At 31.7% G+C, this 19,981-nt stretch overlaps 2 protein-coding genes and 1 long non-coding RNA gene across 3 annotated transcripts in view; 2 read left to right on the top strand and 1 right to left on the bottom strand.

Annotated features, from left to right (window-relative positions):
• The first annotated feature begins 624 nt into the window (after positions 1 to 624).
• LOC136971031 (uncharacterized) lies at positions 625 to 16,241 on the top strand. The gene is made up of 4 exons (XR_010880089.1): positions 625 to 666; positions 958 to 1,122; positions 12,396 to 12,476; positions 15,594 to 16,241. It is a non-coding gene; the product is annotated as an uncharacterized lncRNA (long non-coding RNA).
• On the bottom strand, positions 6,671 to 8,903 carry LOC136971032 (putative uncharacterized protein DDB_G0282499). Its single transcript, XM_067265525.1, has 3 exons — positions 8,882 to 8,903; positions 8,610 to 8,686; positions 6,671 to 8,505 (listed from the first exon to the last, which is right to left on the bottom strand). The coding sequence occupies exons 2-3, from the start codon at positions 8,677 to 8,679 to the stop codon at positions 6,671 to 6,673; spliced, it is 1,905 nt and encodes a 634-aa protein (XP_067121626.1). The 5' UTR covers positions 8,680 to 8,686; positions 8,882 to 8,903.
• A 3,326-nt stretch (positions 16,242 to 19,567) lies between the features above and the next one.
• The window catches only part of Prp31 (pre-mRNA processing factor 31), a 28,131-nt gene continuing 27,717 nt past the window's right edge, over positions 19,568 to 19,981 (top strand). The window contains exon 1 of the mRNA XM_067265518.1: positions 19,568 to 19,631. The gene's annotated coding sequence lies outside the window, so the exon portion shown is untranslated. The remainder of the gene's footprint in view (positions 19,632 to 19,981) is intronic.

Below are 19,981 nucleotides of genomic sequence, written 5' to 3'. Positions count from 1 at the left end.
GTAATAACCGCTATAAGTTTTCTCCAGTCGGGAAATTCCCTAGACCCCTATCGACGTCCCTAGAACCTAAAATACAAGAATTCGTAATATTGCACATAAAAATAAATTTAAACATTTTATAGGAGACAACCTCTCACTCTGAGAAGAACATTTCATTCTTAAGGACCATAGCTTTAAGGTCTATAAGCCCTATAGTAATTATGAGTAAACTTATAGGCAAGGTTAGACCTTAAGAGAGACGATATAATTATATTATGGAGTAGTTGTTATGTATTATTCTGTAAAATGTGTTAAGTATACATGACACCAACTGTCCTAATATAGTGTTAATTCGATAGTATGGTAAAATAATTTAAACAATTTTTGCCTCATTGGATGCTGGAAGGAACCGTAGAATGGATGGATTATTTGTAAAATTGTAATATCTAAAATATTGAGCTGTAGTTCAGCTACTTTAATACATATTGAACTAACTTTATATATAAGAGAAACAGTTTATCTCATAGAATATTTAAATCTTATAATGCACATAGAATCTGTTATACATTCAAATGGATATTTAATATATATGCCTCTCTATAAAGATTTTACTACGATTAATATGATCATTTACACTATTAATTTCAGATCCAAATTAAACTTGCAAGAATCAACGAGTTAATAATGGTAAGTGACGGAAATTAATAACTAAAAGCGCATTTTATCTAAAAAAAAAGTGAACAACGGAAAAATTCTTTTGAATATTAATAATATAAAACAATTATTCGGAAAATATTTCTTAAGAATTTTCTTAATTATGAGACGTTAAACACGAATTTCTATTCTAAAAAACCAATTTAATCAGTAATTAATAGGAACGTATCGTAAACAAATTGTCGAATTTATTGAAAAGTACACGTAGTACATGAAATTTTTTGAGTCTTTTACTAAAAAAAGACATTTATTATTTTTTTTTAGAAAAACCAATTTAACGAAGAGATACGAGATGATAAAGGCTAACAGAAACGTTAAAGAATAGAAGAAGAATAAAGTGTATTCAACAGAATTGCTATTGAAATTCAAAAAGCTTCTAATAAAACGCAATTCAAAGTAAAGAATGATTTTTTGGAAGATTCTATTGATGTAAATACGTAGGCCTTATTCTATAATAACACATTTTTAACGTATTGAAAATTTAATTTCTTCGATGTTTACACCTAAAATTATTCTTTATATATCTTAGAAACGTCCAAAAATATCTATAACAGTTGATGAGTTTGGAAAAAGAATTGTGGTACACTTCAGAAATTTATCTTTAATTATCATTTTAACTATACAGATAGTTTCTTTTCTGTTTGTTTCTCATCTTTAGGACTTATATTTTGCTCAGATTTAGACACATCTTTACTTGTTTCCTCAGCTCCTTTGCAGTCACACTTCACAGCATCTGAATTCTTTTGATCTTCTACAGAATCATCCTTAGAACCTTTTTTCTTCCCTTTTAATTTATCCAAAATAATCTGTAATTTATTTTTGAAATCGTCTCTTTCCGTTTTAGAAAAACGATTTAGTTTTTTAAGCAATTCGGCCATTTTACTATCGTCGAGTCGGTGTATATTCTTTGAAAACTTTAAGAAAATATCGTTTATATTACTATCTTCTTCGATATTTTTAGAAATTTCAGAATTATTCGTAAATTTCTCTTTACTAGAATTGAAATCGTCTATTTTATCTGTCTTACCATCATCAGATTTACTGGTATGTTCAACGTCGTTCACTATATTCCCCATCGAATATGCTACTTGTTCGTCCTTATCATTAATAGATATTGGCAAATTTAACCTTTCAATATTATTAAAAATTTTATTTTTATAGTACAAATAATCATCCGAACTTGGAAACAAAATTAAGAAAAATTCTTTGCGAGTTCCATCTTGGTTCAGAGGATAAGCAAAGACAGGCCCTCCAGGGTACCATCTTCTATATTTAATTTTGGTAGGGATGATGATATTGTTATTTCCATTTACGTTATCATTATAGACAACCAAACCAAATAAATTTCCATGGAAAATTTTAAAGGACCAAGCTGGAAAATATTTAAAGTATTGGAAAGGTGATATTAAGAATTGACTTCGAACTTCACCATCTTCAAATCTTACACCGGCTCCTACACCAAAATCATTTTGGTTAGCCAAATGATTAGGAAGATTTCGATCAAAGCTAAATCTGTGATAAGGTTTATTGGGGAGGAAAATTCCATAATTTTTCAGATTAGTAGTGTCTAATGAATTCATTTCATAAGGTTCAGAGAACTTGAATTCCCTTGGAATCATTTTGGAAAGATATTCAGCATCCATGCCACCATATTGGAAGGATTTTGGAAACTTGTATTCACCTGGAATCATTTTAGAAAGATAATCAGCATTCATACCATCATGGAAGGATTTTGGAAACTTGGATTCACTTGGAATCATTTTAGAAAGATAATCAGCATTCATACCATCATGGAAGGATTTTGGAAACTTGGATTCACTTGGAATCATTTTAGAAAGATAATCAGCATTCATACCATCATGGAAGGATTTTGGAAACTTGGATTCACTTGGAATCATTTTAGAAAGATAATCAGCATTCATACCATCATGGAAGGATTTTGGAAACTTGGATTCACTTGGAATCATTTTAGAAAGATAATCAGCACCCATGCCACCATATTGGAAGGATTTTGGAAACTTGGATTCACTTGGAATCATTTTAGAAAGATAATCGAGCATTCATACCATCATGGAAGGATTTTGGAAACTTGGATTCACTTGGAATCATTTTAGAAAGATAATCAGCACCCATGCCACTATATTGGAAGGATTTTGGAAACCTGGATTCACTTGGAATCATTTTAGAAAGATAATCGACATTCATACCATCATGGAAGGATTTTGGAAACTTGGATTCACTTGGAATCATTTTAGAAAGATAATCAGCATTCATACCATCATGGAAGGATTTTGGAAACTTGGATTCACTTGGAATCATTTTAGAAAGATAATCAGCACCCATGCCACCATATTGGAAGGATTTTGGAAACCTGGATTCACTTGGAATCATTTTAGAAAGATAATCGACATTCATACCATCATGGAAGGATTTTGGAAACTTGGATTCACTTGGAATCATTTTAGAAAGATAATCAGCACCCATGCCACCATATTGGAAGGATTTTGGAAACCTGGATTCACTTGGAATCATTTTAGAAAGATAATCGACATTCATACCATCATGGAAGGATTTTGGAAACTTGGATTCACTTGGAATCATTTTAGAAAGATAATCAGCATTCATACCATCATGGAAGGATTTTGGAAACTTGGATTCACTTGGAATCATTTTAGAAAGATAATCAGCACCCATGCCACCATATTGGAAGGATTTTGGAAACCTGGATTCACTTGGAATCATTTTAGAAAGATAATCGACATTCATACCATCATGGAAGGATTTTGGAAACTTGGATTCACTTGGAATCATTTTAGAAAGATAATCAGCACCCATGCCACCATATTGGAAGGATTTTGGAAACCTGGATTCACTTGGAATCATTTTAGAAAGATAATCGACATTCATACCATCATGGAAGGATTTTGGAAACTTGGATTCACTTGGAATCATTTTAGAAAGATAATCAGCACCCATGCCACCATATTGGAAGGATTTTGGAAACCTGGATTCACTTGGAATCATTTTAGAAAGATAATCGACATTCATACCATCATGGAAGGATTTTGGAAACTTGGATTCACTTGGAATCATTTTAGAAAGATAATCAGCACCCATGCCACCATATTGGAAGGATTTTGGAAACCTGGATTCACTTGGAATCATTTTAGAAAGATAATCGACATTCATACCATCATGGAAAGATTTTGGAAACTTGGATTCACTTGGAATCATTTTAGAAAGATAATCAGCATTCATACCATCATGGAAGGATTTTGGAAACTTGGATTCACTTGGAATCATTTTAGAAAGATAATCAGCACCCATGCCACCATATTGGAAGGATTTTGGAAACCTGGATTCACTTGGAATCATTTTAGAAAGATAATCGAGCATTCATACCATCATGGAAGGATTTTGGAAACTTGGATTCACTTGGAATCATTTTAGAAAGATAATCAGCACCCATGCCACCATATTGGAAGGATTTTGGAAACCTGGATTCACTTGGAATCATTTTAGAAAGATAATCGACATTCATACCATCATGGAAGGATTTTGGAAACTTGGATTCACTTGGAATCATTTTAGAAAGATAATCAGCACCCATGCCACCATATTGGAAGGATTTTGGAAACCTGGATTCACTTGGAATCATTTTAGAAAGATAATCGACATTCATACCATCATGGAAGGATTTTGGAAACTTGGATTCACTTGGAATCATTTTAGAAAGATAATCAGCACCCATGCCACCATATTGGAAGGATTTTGGAAACCTGGATTCACTTGGAATCATTTTAGAAAGATAATCGACATTCATACCATCATGGAAGGATTTTGGAAACTTGGATTCACTTGGAATCATTTTAGAAAGATAATCAGCACCCATGCCACCATATTGGAAGGATTTTGGAAACCTGGATTCACTTGAAATCATTTTAGAAAGATAATCGACATTCATACCATCATGGAAGGATTTTGGAAACTTGGATTCACTTGGAATCATTTTAGAAAGATAATCAGCACCCATGCCACCATATTGGAAGGATTTTGGAAACCTGGATTCACTTGGAATCATTTTAGAAAGATAATCGACATTCATACCATCATGGAAGGATTTTGGAAACTTGGATTCACTTGGAATCATTTTAGAAAGATAATCAGCACCCATGCCACCATATTGGAAGGATTTTGGAAACCTGGATTCACTTGGAATCATTTTAGAAAGATAATCGAGCATTCATACCATCATGGAAGGATTTTGGAAACTTGGATTCACTTGGAATCATTTTAGAAAGATAATCAGCATTCATACCATCATGGAAGGATTTTGGAAACCTGGATTCACTTGGAATCATTTTAGAAAGATAATCAGCATTCATACCATCATGGAAGGATTTTGGAAACTTGGATTCACTTGGAATCATTTTAGAAAGATAATCAGCATTCATACCATCATGGAAGGATTTTGGAAACTTGGATTCACTTGGAACCATTTTAGAAAGATAATCAGCACCCATGCCACCATATTGGAAGGATTTTGGAAACCTGGATTCACTTGGAATCATTTTAGAAAGATAATCGACATTCATACCATCATGGAAGGATTTTGGAAACTTGGATTCACTTGGAATCATTTTAGAAAGATAATCAGCACCCATGCCACCATATTGGAAGGATTTTGGAAACCTGGATTCACTTGGAATCATTTTAGAAAGATAATCGACATTCATACCATCATGGAAGGATTTTGGAAACTTGGATTCACTTGGAATCATTTTAGAAAGATAATCAGCACCCATGCCACCATATTGGAAGGATTTTGGAAACCTGGATTCACTTGGAATCATTTTAGAAAGATAATCGACATTCATACCATCATGGAAAGATTTTGGAAACCTGGATTCACTTGGAATCATTTTAGAAAGATAATCAGCACCCATGCCACCATATTGGAAGGATTTTGGAAACCTGGATTCACTTGAAATCATTTTAGAAAGATAATCGACATTCATACCATCATGGAAAGATTTTGGAAACCTGGATTCACTTGGAATCATTTTAGAAAGATAATCAGCACCCATGCCACCATATTGGAAGGATTTTGGAAACCTGGATTCACTTGAAATCATTTTAGAAAGATAATCGACATTCATACCATCATGGAAGGATTTTGGAAACTTGGATTCACTTGGAATCATTTTAGAAAGATAATCAGCACCCATGCCACCATATTGGAAGGATTTTGGAAACCTGGATTCACTTGGAATCATTTTAGAAAGATAATCGACATTCATACCATCATGGAAAGATTTTGGAAACTTGGATTCACTTGGAATCATTTTAGAAAGATAATCAGCACCCATACCACCATATTGGAAGGATTTTGGAAACCTGGATTCACTTGGAATCATTTTAGAAAGATAATCGACATTCATACCATCATGGAAAGATTTTGGAAACTTGGATTCACTTGGAATCATTTTAGAAAGATAATCAGCACCCATGCCACCATATTGGAAGGATTTTGGAAACCTGGATTCACTTGGAATCATTTTAGAAAGATAATCAGCATTCATACCATCATGGAAGGATTTTGGAAACTTGGATTCACTTGGAATCATTTTAGAAAGATAATCAGCATTCATATTATCATGGAAGGATTTTGGAAACTCGGATTCACTTGGAACCATTTTAGAAAGATAATCAGCATTCATACCATCATGGAAGGATTTTAGAAACTTGGATTCACTTGGAATCATTTTAGAAAGATAATCAGCATTCATACCATCATGGAAGGATTTTGGAAACTCGGATTCACTTGGAACCATTTTAGAAAGATAATCAGCACCCATGCCACCATATTGGAAGGATTTTGGAAACCTGGATTCACTTGGAATCATTTTAGAAAGATAATCGAGCATTCATACCATCATGGAAGGATTTTGGAAACTTGGATTCACTTGGAATCATTTTAGAAAGATAATCGAGCATTCATACCATCATGGAAGGATTTTGGAAACTCGGATTCACTTGGAACCATTTTAGAAAGATAATCAGCACCCATGCCACCATATTGGAAGGATTTTAGAAACCTGGATTCACTTGGAATCATTTTAGAATGATAATCAGCACCCATGCCACCATATTGGAAGGATTTTGGAAACTTGGATTCACTTGGAATCATTTTTAAAGGATAATCAGCATCCACGCGAGCATCACTAACTACAGGAACGTAAAGATTTTCGCTTTTATCAGTATTTTCTTCTGTTTTTATTTTTTTAGAAATAACACTTTTAATTTTGTTTGAATGATCTTTATATTTTATATGAAATTTCGGTATTACTTTTAACTCTTTCTGATCAAAATCTATACTTTTTCTCTCACCTTTACCTTTTGTACAATTTAAATTTAAAATGCATAAACGAAACACACTCATGTATTTAGTATTTTCATCAGAAAGTTTATGTGACAATTTATTTTTTTCTTTGACTCTCATTGATATTTCTGGAAGTCGAATATGTTTTTTGGAGTCAAACAAAGTCTCTCTCAGATTGGTTAAAGGTCGAAGTCTCTTGCGAGATCTGTCAGAAACGTCGCTAAGTATAGATTTAATAAGTGATCTTTTATGTCTATTCTGGTGTAAATTCGATACATTAGATTGCTTAAAAATTAAATTTTCACTGAATTTATTATTTATTTGCATTATTTTTCTTTCTCCACTCATTTTGGATGCGATAATTAATGGTAAATTCGGTGTTTTCTTGTACTTTATCACATTATTTCTTGTTTTATTTAACTCATTTTTATGTAAATGTTTTCTAGGAAAGTAAAAAATGCTTCGCTTACCAATTTTTCTTAAAAATTTTATAGTTTTATTCGAATTTTTCCTGTATTTTCGTAGCTTTTCACTGTTATATTCATACAATGATCCAAAGTCGTCTCCACCATTAGTATTTGTACCGATTTTTAATTTTTTAAAATTAATATTCTTAATTTTCTTTGGTTCTTTTCTATTCGATTCGCTTCTCTTCCTCTTAAATCGTTGAAGCAATTGTTTAAAGTATAAAAGATGATTTATTCCATTAAAATTTAGAAAATTTTTCATAATTTTACTTCGTAGACTTGAAACTTCGTCCGAAATTTTTGCATTTTTGACGTCTTTCTTTAAATACTGTATTTTTGGAACCGAGGATCTTTCTAATTTCTCCTCAGGATAAGCAATTTTAGATCCGTCTGACGTGTTTATAACACTATTTCCATTCAAAAAGGCATATTCAATTGTAGAAATTGGCCTTTTTATTGCTGTAATTGTGTAAAATTTGAAATCATAATCGTTTTTTGTACTTGAAAATGCTTCCAACTTGTCGTTAGCTTTCACCTCCATCTTTCTTCTTCCATTTCCAGCTGATTTTTTAGACGCTACTGATACGAGAACGTTCTTTAATTCGTTATCATCATCATCAATTATAGAACTTTTATACCGATTTATATTGTTAATTAATCTCTGAATTGAGTTAAAATTAAGCTTATTTTTTAAATAGTTTCTTCCACGGTTCCATTTAGACTTTTCCATTTTATTTGACTTTTTAGAAGGCGAATTTGAGTTATTTTTTGCAAATTTAACTAATATTTCTCCGTATGATTTCTCTATAAAATTATTTTTAGACGGATCTACCTTTGCAAATTGATAAATAGACGAATTACTCCATAATTTATCACTTCCTCCGTCAATTTTAATTAAATTCTCGTTGAAAATTTGATTATATTCTGTAAATCTTTTATTTTTAAACCCGAAATCATCATCACCTGTTAAAGTAAGATACAGAAATTTTTAGATTACATTAAGCTAAAATACTTTTTAAAAATCAAAAGATAAGCCTTAATCATTCATTTAAACAGAATTTATTTACCTGTTTCGAATGAAGATGATGATAAAATCGATAAAATTCCGGTTAGTAACGTTAAAATCACTTTTTCCATGGATTTTCTGCTAAATTTATGGGGGAAAAATTTAAATTAGTAACAACAAACAACCAAAAGAAAAAAAACAATCATATTTATAAACTTAAAAAAGTACAAACGAATCAAAATTGATTGTAATTAAGTATTAAATGGTTTCAATTAATTATAGTTGTATTAATTTTATTTTAAAAAAGCAGTAAAATTTACTAAAAGAACTTACCATTCAGCTACTTTAATGACTTTATGTATATGGAGTAATATAAAATATAGTATTTTTATATTACGCGACCTTTGTATATTAATAATTCAAGAGTTGAAGTGAATTTTATTAAATAAATTTAATAACTAAAAAATTTATAGCTTAAAATTTTAATTTAAAAATTTATAAATTATCACACGCCTCGGTAGAAATAAAAATAGCTTTTAAACATCGAAATGTTCCAATAAAATACAAGAAATTATCCTATAAAAACTGATTTTTAAATAACTTATCCGAAAATTTAATTGTAATTTATCGGTGATTTAATATGGAATTTTATATACCATATAAGGTTATTTCCTTATAAAATTCGTCATTTAAATGAATAATTAACGCATATAACTCGTTTTAATTTTTTTTATTATTATTTTATTAAAAAAAAGCGTAAATTGCAATTAATTGATTAGTTATTTAGCAAATGAATTATAAATTTGTAATTGGTAATTGGTCTGTTGCTATTTGCAATTATTTAAAAGGTATTAAATATCCATTTTAAGCACAATGATGCTTTAAAGTTGTTTATTTTAATGTTTACACGTTGGAAAATTTGCATAAAATGTTAAAAGATCGATTATTGTTTTACTTAATTTACTGAGAATTAATTATTTTCTTAAGTTGGTTTACTCTAGTGTTGGTGCTTGTGTTATTTTTATGTTTTTCTGCTGCTGTTTGTTGCTTTTATTGATTTATTATTGTTTGAATTGTTGGTTTGCTTCCTTCTTCATTGCTTATTGCATTGCTGCTTATTAATAATTTTATTAATATTATGTTACCTGTTGTTTTTATTTTTACTTTACTCTTTTTTATTTAATTTCCTTTGTATTATTTCCCTAAATTTCATCCACTTCTAATTAAGATATAAGGCTGCAACTTTGAGGACATACCTAATGCATTTTAATGATGTTTTAGGGAGTGGCCCCACTCCCACTGTTCTTCTCACTCCTAAACCCGATAAGCATAACCAAATGTAGAATTTAATTATGGTGTGTGTGTGTGTGTGTAAATTCATTGTAGTGATGTATATGCTGGGGATGAACCCACCCCTACTTCAAACACTCGAAAAATATGACCCTTTATTTATTATTTAATTATTACTCTTGTTGTTTACTTGTTTCTTGTTTATTTTTTTGTCATCATTATAATCTTTTCTGTTTGTTAGTGGCGTTGAAGGATATACATTTCGCCTGAACAGTAGCAGAATTTAACGTTTATCTCTCGATATTCGGGCTTCTAGAATGATTTACAAAATAATTTTAGTTAATATTATAATATCCTTTCCATTTCATTATATATTTACTCTTATTTTATTAATTTTCACTAGAAATTATTAATTTAATTTCGTAGAAAACTTGTAAAGTCGCTGACATATACAGAAAATTCAGCTTTTAATCTTATTAAACTATTTTCGTATTGAACTGTACGAAAATAAATTAACAAATTGGATAATTTTCAACAAAAATCTCAGTCAGTTTAATATAAGTTAATTTTTTTTTTCATCTCAAAAGCAGTAAAACTATGTTGTGTAATGCTTTGGACCGCTTTTACATTCTAGAGACGAGGTTTAGCTTGAATTTTTCTGACGATTGATCCTCTCGCCGCATCAATAGTCAATAGAGTGTATATAATGAAGCGTGAAACCTCCCTCTTGCACGAGAATTGTGACCCTCCCTACACTCTATTGATACTATTAACGTGTTGTCACTGCCCTAAAATCTTTATTTTTCTGCTCTGAAGCCGTCGTATAACTATAAATATAATTAATAAAATTACAGTTATGTTTTAACTAGCAGGTAGGCCCGGCGTTGCTCGGGCAAAAGTAACGATAGCGAAGATTAAGATTATTACGTTATAATCACAAAAGAAAAAGAGTAATTTCATCAACAAACTAAGTATTTCTAAAGAAAGGTCGAATTTGAAAATCGAATGTTCTAATATTGTTCGATTTTCACGACGTGTTCTGGTTATATCGTTCGATTTTCATCGAATGTTCTAAAGAAGAAAGATCGAGAAAAACCGAACTAATCTGTTTAAATTTGAAAATCGAATGTGTTCTAACATATTACCTTTTTTTTTTTTTTTTTTTTTTTTTTTTTTTTTTTTACCAGAGCCCGTAAATCTTGCATGTCGCTTTCTCTTGTTCTCCATTGATATTTCACAGTATCATCGTTACTTAACACTTTGGTACTTAAATTTGTTACCCTAACTGTGTACCAAATTTCAACTTTCAACGCCTAACCGTTTTAGCGAAAATTAAGATTGTTACGTTACAGTCAACCTTACCCGTTTTCACAGAATGCAAGAATTGGGTCCCCCCTGTTTCCAAACTAATTACAGAATTTTTAGATGGGTCTAAAAATATGTTCGATTTCCCGCAAAAACGAAAAAAACTGCATCTGCGTCTTGCACGTCGCTTTCTCTTAACAATTCCATTGCTACGTAACACTACCATTGTTGACATTTCCGTTGTTACTTGACACTTTCATTGGTACTTGACACTTCCATTGTTACTTGACACTTCCATTGTTGCTTGACACTTCCATTGTTACTTGACACTTCCATTGTTACTTGACACTTCCATTGTTACTTAACACTTCCATTGTTGATGGAAGTGTTAAGCCTTAATCCTATCCCTCTCCCCCGTGGGGAGGTATTTCGAAAAATCCCTGTATAGTGTGCGTTCTCGTGACGTACCCTAACTATGTACCAAATTTCAACTTTCAACTCCTAACCGTTTGTGCTCTTAACATTTCCATTGTTACGTAACACTTCCATTGTTGACTCTTCCATTCTTAACGCTTCCATTGTTGACATTCCATCTTAACGCTTCCATTGTTGACACTTCCATTCTTAACGCTTCCATTGTTGACACTTCCATTGTTACTTAACACTTCCATTGTTGATGGAAGTGTTAAGACTTAATCCTGTCCCTCTCCCCCGTGGGGAGGAATTTCGAAAAATCCCTTCTTAGTGTGCGTTTTCGTGACGTACTCTGTGTACCAAATTTCAACTTTCAACTCCTAACCGTTTGGGCTCTGCGCTGATTATTATTATTATTATTATGTTGGTTAAGTGAGATATACTCGGTTAACACCGGTGGCTGTGTACTATGCCGGACCAAAGTCAAGGCATAGTAACCAAAACAGAAATTAAAGAAGTGTATCAGTGTGTGTGTCTGTATTCAGGAATTTTCTCACAATATGACATGTATTCAATATAGTGGCCTTCTGTATTATTATTATTATTATTATTATCAACTCGTCTCGATTATATATATAGATAGGCAATTTCTCATTCTTTAAGATGAAATTTTTACGCAGGCTTTCTTAAAAGCTAGTGGTTAACCTGAAAGTTAAAATTTTAGTGTAAAGATATACTTGAGCAATTAAGCCACGAACCTAGAGACGTTGAAAGTTATTATTATTATAATTAAATATTTTAAATCTTGAATAAATTGCTGCTTTATTTCATTTTACAGATCGTTTATAACTCGTATAGAAGTGAAGTTATTAAAGATTCAGACTACATAAGGACTATAGGGTCATCCTGCATGTATCAAGTGAGTTTAAGTATCATTTTATCAACGGATATCATCAAAATATATCCATTTATATTAAACATCGTTTATACAAACAGCAGATTTGCTTCTAATCTAGTTAAAAACACCCATAAACGAATGAAAACAAGTTCAAATATTAATTCAAGAGGTATCATGTATGATCGATGTATGGAATATGATTTAAAAATTTATAATAAATGTTGGTATGACCGTAACACAATAATTTATACATTGATAAAGATTGGGAGTAAGTTTTTTTGAACCATAATCTGTAAACATCATCATCTATGATGATTCTTGAACACGCATTCACACATTGTAAATAGATTCTAGTATCTAAAATCAAAATCGAGACGTTTCTACGCCTGCATTTGCTTTTAAAATTATACTTAAACACAAATAAAAAAATTAATCGTTATATTATTCATTAAAAAGTACAATTTTAGTTTGTTTTTATGTACAAAAACGTGAATTTTATTCGCATGGATGATCAAAAGAATCTGTAATATTATTTAATTATTCTGCTCTTAGGATATTTATATATAAGTACAAGTGTGTTTGCTGATTTTATAGATGATAGGTACACTTATGATGATGATGATGATGGTGATGTATTAAGTAGAAACTACGCTTTATTGCTAAACCTGCTTATTTTACATTATTATTATGGAAGAGGGCAGATTATTATTATCTTTATGTGTTTTTTATTCCGAACACCTTAAGATTAGTATATATTAATGTGTGTAATATCGTAGTATATTTGTGTGATTGTTAATCTTCAAAATACATTTTGAAATCTTAATTTTGTTTTGTTTACTTATAAATTATATATTTATATAATGAAATCTGTCTCTAACTATAAATAAATTAGAATATCGATGTGTGTTCGCATATCTGACCGTACGTTTGCATATAGGTGCATATTTTTCAAATATTTAACACTTCTTTTCCTATTTTAAATGGTATTTTTAAAATAGATTTTCGTACTTTTGTAAGCGTTTAAGTTAAAATAAATTTCTCTCAGTCAAATTAATTTCGGAAGTTGTCGTTAGAAGAAAATAAGGCACTTTAGATAGAAGGATAATCGTTTTGAATAGTATAAATAGCCGAATCCTTAGAGATTTCGTTGTAGAGTTTGGTATTAAGAGTTATATTTATTATATTATATAAATACGTAAAATTGTTTTAGATATTCCTAAACAATGGGATGACTTATTCAAGAAAACACCCGTGAAGAGGTTTCAGAATCAAAAGAATCCGTTGGAAATTCGATTAAATTATTGAAATATTTTCGCCTTTAGATGTATTTTTATGATTTTACAAACTATTAATCTGTTTTTTGAAATAATAATATACTAAATTCACGATAAGTAAAGCGAAATGAATACAGAACACGCTGTTTAGTTGAAATTTCAAGTGTCCAATAAGAAATATAATATCAAAATATGTACCGATGTAACTGGAAAATGTCAGTACAAGAAGGAAAACTTTATTTTAAGGAAGGATTATTTTATAGGATTGTTACTTAATCTCAAATTTTCATTAAGTGTTATGATGATGCTCCCGATAAATTGTATATATATATGAAATGATTAAATTATATACAAGCTTCATATAAAGTAAACGTAGGCTATAATAAAACACAATATCGACGTCAATTACGAATTTTATAAGTTCAATCTTGAAATTTCCATTAATTTGAAAGTAAACAACGCCATTTTTACGCCCCGTGTTATAAAATATAAAAATCTTAACCCGTATACACTATCTCAACACTAGATTATCATACAAATTAGGTTTACTTCGTTAAATATCAATTATTAGTTCAGGCATTATATAAAAGTATCTTATATAATTCACTTATATACAGTAAATACACGTTAAGTTTGCTATTATTCACTATTGTTGACATCACTAAAGTATTTGCTGAGATTGCTGCACACATTTATTCAATTAATTGTCATTGCTCTACAGTTCCTGACGTAATTTTTTGGAATTGTTGCAGGTTTCATATAGGCCTATATATATATATATAGATATAAACAATGCTTTTAATAACTCAAATTCACAAATTTTTGTAGAATTTATTAAAAATATTATTTTATAAAGTCTTTTACAAGGAAAACGAAAACAATTTCCAAGTTTCTATTTGATTTATTCCAAAATTCTACAATTTTTTTTGGAATTAAAATGAAATCTTCTATAACCAATCTCCGATCCGCTTACGCTACCAGCATTTTTATCCAATAGGTATCGAGATACGTAACTATGTAATCCAGTTAATCTGTAACTATCCTATAAACAAAATTATCCCGTAGGATGATGCCGAATGTCAGAATTTTCTGTCAGAAGGAAATCTTTCCGTAAATTCCTGTAAGTTTTGTAAAGAAGTGTGACATTAATGTTCATCAACAGCGATATCTATCATCATTCGGTATGTCGTAACACATTATCTAAGCTATTGTTTAACTAAAAAATAATTGGCTCTTGTTTTCTAACATGTGCATACGCTCACCAGTGGTCGTAGATAAAACCACTGAACATTGATGGTTGGTCGTGGGTTCGCGCCTGGCCAAGTGGAGTTTTCCGGGTTTCCTTCACATCAGTAACACCTAAATATGGACCAGTTTTCCCATAGAAAGTCCACCCGGGAGGCATTCCCCTCTGCAGATCGCACATATACAAAAAACAATTCAAGCGCTACGTATACTCTAGAACACGGAGGAACACTCAAACGATGCTTGTACAGCAGTGGCGTAGCGTAGTGGGGGCGGCGGGGCGGCAGGGGCGGCCCGCCCCGGGCGGCACTTTTAGGGGGCGGCAAAATTTCACAATAAATAATAATAATACAATACACACGTGTACAATACACAATAATGATGATTATTCTTGCCGAAAAGTTCTTTAGAATTGCTGTATATTTTAGTCTTTTAAATTGAGATTCCTAAATAATGGGGCGGCGAAATTTTCCTCCGCCCCGGGCGGCTGACACCCACGCTATGCCACTGTTGTACAGTACCTCATATATGTATGTATGTATGTGTACTAACAACAATAATAACTAATGTTTGTATGTATAACTAAATCACTATTATGAGTTTTTTTTTCTAATTTCAGAGTATGAAAAAGGGTTCTTCCATAAAGAAAATAGGCTACATGATCCACTATGTATATACTACTGTTCTCGAACCTGTTTTCTGTATTCTTTTCATTACAAAATATGAATAATAATAATTCTTTGAAGCGAAACCTGCAGATTTAAGAACTTGATAGAAGACCACGTGTTACTACTATCAGGTTTGTGACGCCATCTGTTCGTCAACAATTGAACTAATTCGCGATCGAACAATACTTGGCTGTTATATTTCCGCGCATTATTATCAAGTAAATTTGGCACAAATATTATAATTAATTAATAATCGAATTAAAAAGACTTTGTCTGGAAAATTTCAAACAATAATTCGAACAAATTTTAAATGTCAAAAGGTAAAAAATTATTTTTATTCATAATAGCAATCGCCGAATATAATTTTATGATGTAATTAATTGTTATAGCCTGATGTGTTAAATTTCGTTCCATTATTTGCCGATTTGGCGGCAGAATATTTTAAGACGTTGCTGCTAATAATACTTCAGATTCCCGGGTTCGAATCCATCATAAGATATGGATACTTAATGAGCGGTTAAAGTCGTCAATACGGCTTTTCACATAGTCATTACGAAAAAGTTTCTGATTTTTGTATGGTATCCAGTGCATTATTAAAACACTACTATTAATTACTGAAAAAAGATGAAAAATATAAGAAAAGTATTATTAGAATACTACACGCAAACTGAAAATAATATCGCCGACGATTATAGGAAACGAGAGATAATCTAGTTAATAAAATAGCACCTGTTAATGAATTTTTGTTCAGGTGTGTTGTATGGTGCCGTTCGGTTTATTGGATCCAAATTCCATCCAATATATTCAACTCGGTGATGTGGTTTCGTGTTAGAAATATCCTAAACACAATAGCAACTGTTGTGGCCGGCTTAATGCTTAAGTTGATGCAATAACAATCGGACTATCAACAGTTTCTGCTGAAGACGTGGCCTTGTTCTTCAATAAGGATCAACGAATATTAATAAACGTTATGTCCAACAAATTACACCAAAATCATACACCGTTAATATAATCACTTCGCGTCCATTTTGAAAAAATGACGCGGATAAAATCTGATCAGAAGTCGTCGGATCTGAATCCGTGCCTTTCGATAAAGCGTGAAATACTCAGAAAACTTTTAGCTTTACCATTCATTTAATACTTTAATTCTGCAAATTCTTTTTCATTTGGTTACTTATTATTTAAATATGTACTCCATCGAAGCTGTTAAGAAAATCTTATTTGTTCCGCTTCTCGGCAAGACAAAATAGTAACCTTCCACTTGTCTTACCAATAATAGAAACACGCAGCTATCAACTTCTCAATAGAAATTTCTACAGAAACATCCCAACGGCACTAATTCAGTGATTCAAGTAATTAAATGAAGCCACTCCTCATATTGCTATTGTAAATTATTATTTATTCTACAGAAACAACAACTTACAACGTGAAGGGTAGTAGTACTATCATGCGTTTGAATTGCTTAACTTTGCACGAGACAATCGCCATATTAAAGTTCTGCACATTAAAAATTTAAATGAATGTGATAATATTAAGTATGTAATTAAGAAGCAGTTCATTCGGAATTGAAAATACGGTGGTGTCTCCCAGCCAAGTATTTATCCTGTGTATTTCTTTTATATAAAAATTCTTGTTATAATTTAAAAACAAATATATACTCGTACATTTATTTATTTCTGCACGGTTTAATTTCAAAAACTTGTGTAGAAAAATAAATTATGAAATTTTCGTGTTCTTCTATCTTATTGTTTGTTGAAATAAAGCTACAAGATGTGGAAGGAAGCAAAGGATATAATCTCAGTTCAAAATGGCGACTCTCCTAAGATGTATGAAGTATTTAACATTTTTCTGTAAAACTTAATAGAAAACAATGGGGTGATGAACACAGTTTTCGAATGCCTTAAAGTTTAATAGAAAAATAAAAAAATAAATTTTAAAAAAACTCCTGAAAATTTAAAATTTTTCAGATCATTTTTCCAAAAATATTGAATTTCTCACTAGAAACTTCATAAACACAATGGAGACGATTGACCATACCATCAACGTTCTTAACAAAATCGCTCCCAGGTCACGTTAAGAAAAGATTCTCAAAACAAAAGAAACCAAAATTGCCAAAATGTAGTCACTATAAACATTCCAACAGTACAAAGGCGTCGCCAGCCAATGGGCCAGGGGGGCAAGATGATATAAATTGATAGAGGATATGAATTGTATGTAGGTAAAATAAAAACGATTCATAAATTTTAAGAAGCTTAAGAAGATTATTTTAATTAAAACATAATCTTCTTGGGTTTTTCGCTGCGGGAATTATAAATCGGGCAATAAATGACTTAGCATTTAAATAATTTTTTTCGCATGTCTAGGGAGGGGCAACTGCCCCTCTGCCCCCCTCTGGCGACGCCCTTGCAACAGTATCTTATAAGGTATAAGGAACGTATTGTCTTTACAATATATCCTCGTACAATCAGTCCAGATTGATACTTGGTGTTACATCTTTGCTCAAAATTGAACTCTTAGCCATATTACATAACACAAGTCACAAATGAAAATATGAAGACGTTTCCAAATTTATAAGAGACAAACCCGGCATTTTTAAGGGAGGATAATTTCTGCACGGTTTGATTTCAAAAACTTTGGTAAAAAAATAAATTGTGAAATCTCCGTGCCCCGCTCCTCCCAGCCTGCCTCCTCATTGTGAGCCTGGCCGAACCCATAATGGGCTTGCCTTTTAGTGTCTACGGGGCGGAAAGAATTCAAAAAAACATTGTGATGAAGCGACGTACTTCAGATCTCGCCGCAATAACACGAATCGTATGACTTGGAAGCTCCTACTCGCCGCTGAAACTTCACTAAACAATGCGGACAGACTACATATCACCTTTAATTCAGGGGAAAACTCCTAAGTTGGTTGGTATCAGTCATTCCATTTAAAAGCCATATTGTTTTAGGCTATAAAAAAGAAGTCAATCAGAAACGAATGAACACATTTTCTGTCGTTGTATAAAGAAAATGGCATTTCATGCCAAACATTTTTTTTTTTTTTAATTAGGCACAGACACAACCTTTTTCATACCTCTAACAGTTCTTTCCTATCAATGTCATCCCCATTTTATCGGTCTATCCATGTGGGATAGATTCCGTTGCTCTGACGTCGGACGAATACCATCATTCAATTGGCCTTAGAAAAGCGGTAAGACGCAGCGGCACCTGCAAATAATTTTCCTTTAATTATTTTTCCTATCGAAATCGGACCAGCTTGAAAATTTATACGATCAAACTTCAAACATGTTTTATTTTTTATTTTCTCGGACTTTCTAAATGATAACGAATATGAATCTATGTAAATATCTAATTCTGCGTGCACAAAGTAGATTCGGCCAACCTCACAATAGAACAATTGGATAATGAGGTACGGAATCCGACATTTTCGGATCAATTCACTTATGAAAGTTACTGAATCGTCCTGAATTCGAACCCGAATTTCTAGAGCGGCAGACTGGTGCTGTTGCCGCTTCAAACAGTCAGGTATCTGATAAAGACTGTATAGGTTGAAAGTGTTACAACTCTATCGCCCGATTCTTCTTTATAAATCTATAAATTCATCCACATTTTATCATGATTGAGAATATTCGTGTCAGTGATTCACATTACTTTTGTACAGGTAGTTTAATTAATTTTAAACATTTTCCGCTCATGTTTGGCCCAATATTGAGTACAGCCGGACGGTCCGGAACAGGCTCGATATTTCCGGGACAGACAGCCTATTTGTAATTTATGAGACATCAGACTCGGCTTCGAACCCGGATCCCCAGACCGACATATTGAGGTCTACAGCCTCAGTGACCTACCGCTTCTGAATATTATATTGGTTAATTTGTATGTTTGTAAAAACGTATCAAAATTCTAGCATATGAAGTTGGCAACACTTACAGAATTCATGTCGTATAGAGGGCGCAGTAACCGCGTATTTTAACAAACGACAAGAAGAGGTAGGTGCTTATAATTCTTTTAAAATGAGATATTTTATACTAAATCTAATAAAAATCTCAATTTTGGATAATTTATAAACAATTAAGGATGATTTATTATATTATTAGCTTACGTGGAAGTAGTTCCAAGACATTATACAATTGTTTTTAGAGGAGGTTACTTTTAGAGAAATGATGTATATACAAGTATACGTGCCATTTATCTAAAAGTAACTCATGCTTTGTTGCGAATTAAATGAAAGTGTGAAGTTAATTGAGAGTTACACAGAGCTACATCCTGTATAAAGCATTATTTTTTAAATTATAATTAACATAATTTGATTATGTGTTGAATATAAATTGGAATTTCG

Source organism: Centruroides vittatus, unplaced genomic scaffold (assembly GCF_030686945.1).
Source record: "Centruroides vittatus isolate TY-2023 unplaced genomic scaffold, ASM3068694v2 contig_2273, whole genome shotgun sequence".
NCBI lineage: Eukaryota > Metazoa > Arthropoda > Arachnida > Scorpiones > Buthidae > Centruroides > Centruroides vittatus.
This window is presented reverse-complemented; position numbering and strand designations above follow the sequence as displayed.